The sequence below is a fragment of the Apteryx rowi genome, unplaced genomic scaffold (genome assembly GCF_003343035.1).
Source record: "Apteryx rowi isolate R43461 unplaced genomic scaffold, aptRow1 scaffold_566, whole genome shotgun sequence".
In the NCBI taxonomy this organism is placed as follows: domain Eukaryota; kingdom Metazoa; phylum Chordata; class Aves; order Apterygiformes; family Apterygidae; genus Apteryx; species Apteryx rowi.
The window spans coordinates 394715-398628 of NW_020450834.1; the positions used below are offsets into that span (position 1 = coordinate 394715).

General features: G+C 60.3%; 1 protein-coding gene across 1 annotated transcript in view; it reads left to right on the top strand.

Annotated features, from left to right (window-relative positions):
• Positions 1–2954, top strand: part of LOC112973783 (ras-related and estrogen-regulated growth inhibitor-like) — a 3419-nt gene extending 465 nt beyond the window's left edge. Inside the window, exons 2-5 of the mRNA XM_026082080.1 lie at positions 495–721; positions 1242–1380; positions 1901–1974; positions 2065–2954. Of these exons, the coding sequence (XP_025937865.1) occupies positions 495–721; positions 1242–1380; positions 1901–1974; positions 2065–2556 (932 nt within the window). The 3' untranslated portion in view covers positions 2557–2954. The remainder of the gene's footprint in view (positions 1–494; positions 722–1241; positions 1381–1900; positions 1975–2064) is intronic.
• The last annotated feature ends 960 nt before the right edge of the window (positions 2955–3914 follow it).

Here is a 3914-nt window from a genome sequence, read left to right on the forward strand (position 1 = left end):
CGGGGGTCCTCGCGGCGAGCGGAAAGCAAAGTCCGGTTTGGAGAGAGAAAGCCGGAGGGGGGGATTCGGGCTTGTCAATGCCTTCGCGGCGCTGTGCGACGAGCAGAGCCGAGATGCAAAACCCTCCGAGCGGGGACGAGTTTGGCTGAACCCCGTCGGCGCGTCGGAGATCGCGACCCGGCTCTATACATCGGCGGTGGGGAGGGGGGGTAACCGCAGCCCTCGCCTTGCATCGGCTCCCACCTCGTGCTGGTGATCCTGGGCCGTGGAAACGGTGCCGTGCTTCGGGGTGGGGGGGCAAAGCGCCGCTTGCAAAGACGGACGGGCACCGGTGTGCTGGCTGCGGGAATGCCGGCCGTGGGAACGCGTGGCCAAGCTGGAAAGGAGCCGAAGCCTAAGCGCTTCGGGGGTCCCCAGCGAGAGCCCGCCGTGGGGTTATTCCTGTGCTGGCCGGAGGGAAAAAATTCCTTATATGGCCCCTTGGATGGGCTTAGGGCCGTCTGCCTCCATCCGCCCCTTCCGACTGGCAGCTGCCCAGGTGCTCTGGCGCTCGAGCCAGGTTTTAATCGAATTCCTCCGGCTGCTCCTGCACACCAGCACCACGCGCTCCGGCGCTGGCATCAGGTGCTTTCTGGGAACGGAGACGGACCGCTCTCGCCCTCCCCGCTTCCGAGACGGTGCCGCGGGCTCTCGGGTCGCGTCGGCCGAGCACTCGGGCCAAGTGACGGGCACGTTTCCCCCACTCGGTCCCCGCGCTGCTCTTGCTGCGCTGCTCCCGCTCGCGGGAAGCGTTGCATCCTAAAGGATGCAACAGGAGGAGGAGGAGGAGGAGGAGGCCACCTTTGGATGGAGCCACCAGGCTCTTCCCGCGGCAGCGCGGGGCCGGAGCGAGGAGGGCCACCAGCCGTGGGACCTGTTTCACGAGGTCTCATGCCCGTGACTTTCACTCCCAGGGAGGTGGATGTGGTGGCTGGCGTAAAACGACACACGTGCATCAACTTGTGCAGCCTCGGGGGCCAGAAAACACCGTGTATCGGCCTTCCCCGTGCAGCAAAGCCCAGCTGGTTTCTTGGGAGCGGCGTTTTCGGRCATGTGGTCGCGCCAACCTCCGCGCGCCTTGACGAATTTGGGAGGCAGCGCCGGGCTCTCACGCGTGTGGTGGTGTCCATCCCACTGCTGGGACGCCTCTCGCGGYTCCCCGCCGGGCCTGGGGCTCGGCTTCGCTCCCGCTCGTTCCCAAGTCACCACCGTTTGCTTTGCTGATCCTAACTGGCTTTTTCTGCTGTGTTTTGGGGTGTTTTTTTGTTTTTTTTTCCCCCCCAGCGCTGACTGTAAGGTTCATCACCCGGAGGTTCATCGGAGACTATGACCCAACGCTGGGTAGGTAGAGCCCCTCTCTATCACCGCCCTCGCTCCCGCAGCCTCAGCATCCCTCTTCCCATATTTTCCAATGGTCCTCTAAGGCGAAATCTGTGGCGGAGACGTGGTCGGGGAGGGAGGCGCCGGGGCTGATTTTCTTTTTTTCTTTTTTTTTTTTTTTCTTTTCTCCTTGTATTTGGGTTTGGGGGGGATTTTTGAGCACCTGCTTTTTGGAAACCGAGCTGCTGCGGGAACATCTCAAAAACCAGCCGGTTGCTGGCCATGCATCTTCTTAGGTTTTTATATATATATATATATATATATACACACACACACATATCAAATATATATTTATCTATTTATTTGTTTATGTATTTATTTATTTAAATATATTTATATAAATATATTTATATACTTGCAACGGGGACATGTGGCGGTGTCAGAGGCGTTTGCAGCGGGTGGCAATCTGCCGCCCCGGGGTGGCTGGCGACCAAGCCGGTGGCACCTCTCACGGGCGCTTTTCTGTCCCCTCGTCCCCCAGAAATGATTTACAGGCACGTGGCCGTGATGGACGGGGACACGGTGCACTTYGAGATCCTCGACACGGCGGGCCAGGTGAGGTGGGAAGCGCGCGTGGGTCTCCCGGCGTCCCCTCCGGCGGGGCCGGGGGACCCTCCCGCGTGACCGGCGCGGGCGCCCYGCCAGGAGGAAGACTCGCTGCGGCTCGAGGAGAAGATCCGCTGGGGCGACGCCTTCGCCGTGGTCTACTCGGTGACGGACCGCTGCAGCTTCGACGAGGCCGTGCGCCTCTGCTTCCTCGTCCACCACCTCCACGGCGGCCCCAAGCGCGGCGGCGCTGGCGGCGGCGAGCAGCCGCCCATCGTCATCGTGGCCAACAAGAAGGACCTGCAGTACGACCGCATGGTGCCCACGGCGGAGGGCGAGGGCCTCGCCACGGCGCTGAAGCTGCCCTTCCACGAGATCTCCACCCGCGACAGCTACGAGGAGGCGGTGGCCGTCTTCGGYGCCCTGTACCGGGAGCTCGGCAGGCAGGGCCACTTCTCCCCGGGCTCCTTCAAGAGGAGGACACCGTCGAAGCTCCTGGAGAAGATCCCCAGGATGCCGGCGAGCTCCGCCGCCGCGCCGGCGGGCCGCAGCCTCAGCTTCAACTCCTTCAGGGACTACATCCCCGAGTGAGCGGCCCGCGGCCCCCGGCCGGCGGCCCCCGGCATCTCGGAGACCTTTCAGAGTCCACGGAGGGTTTGGGGGTGGTGGTTTGTTTTTGACGTGGATCGGCCGGGACGATGCGCCGTGTCCTCACCTCCTTCCTCCTCTTTCTCCTCCCACTGCTCGCGCCCCAGATGCCCGTTRACCCCTGGCTTTTCTGGAGAGAAAGAAAAAAGGAAAAAACAAAAGAAAAAAAGGCATTTATTACCSTTTCGAGCTCCCCGGCGCTCTCTCTCCTTGGACGCCGCCGTAAATAAAGCACAATAAGTGCATCCCCCGCGGGTGCCTTTTGCAGGCCCTATGGAGGGGGGGCTTTGAAAAATAATATTTAATTTAATTTTTTTTAATTCGTTCCCSGGGGACGGTTGTTGTTTTGGGGKTTTTTTTGGCAGGGTTTCGCCGCGTTTCCCGGCRATCCAGCAGATGGGGATAGCGGCTCGGCGCTGCCGGGCTGCTCCTGCTCTCCCGCGCCCAGCGCCGGGGTGGGGGGGCAGAAGAAGTGCCAATTTTTTTTTATTTTTCTTATTTTTGGCAAAGCCAGGCGTCTCTCTCTCTCTCTTTTTTAAAAAAAATAAATCAAGGCGCCCGCGGCGGTGCGGCTGAGGCGTGCCRCCGAGCGGTCCCGTCCCCGGCACCGTGGGGCTTCGGGAAAATATTGATAGTGAGGGCCGGCCCGTGGGAGCCTCCGCCCGGGGAGCCGCGCGCGGCGGGGATCAGGTTTTATTAATTATTAAAGAAGTCCCTTATTACCCACGGTTGTTGCCAGTCCCGAGACCTTGTCCGTAGCGTCGCCGGGGGGGCAAAAGTACCGCTTCTCCCTTCTTTTTTTTAAATTTTATTTATTTTTTATTTTTTCCCTGTATTTTAGCTGGCGCTCGGAAGCAGCAGCGCTTTGCGGTGCCGCGGCTTCCTCGCAGGTGGATTCTCAGGTGTCTAATAGGGCTGATCCCGAGCTGCCGCTGCCACTCAGGCACCTGTTTTTCCGGCCGCAGCACCTGGGGGCAGTTTGCATTAACTCCTTTTTTGGGCTCTTCCCCTGGGAATAAGTGCCCTGCTGTAGCCGAGGGTGAGTGCAGCCCGGCAGGGGCCGAGCGCGGCGGCGGTGGTGGGAGACACCTGGTCTTAGGTATCACTCTTGGGCGCCTTCGGATCAAATAGCCTCGGCGAGCAACGTCCTCGGGCTCCCGTGGCTGCAGCCGGAGCTTCGCTGGCGCACGGGGGGAAAACAAGCAGCTTTAGCCTCCGTGGCGGCGGGGAAAAGCTGCCAAAGGGAATTTTTTTTCGCTTTATTATTGCAAAGAGGGATTGAAGCTTAATTTTTTTTTTTT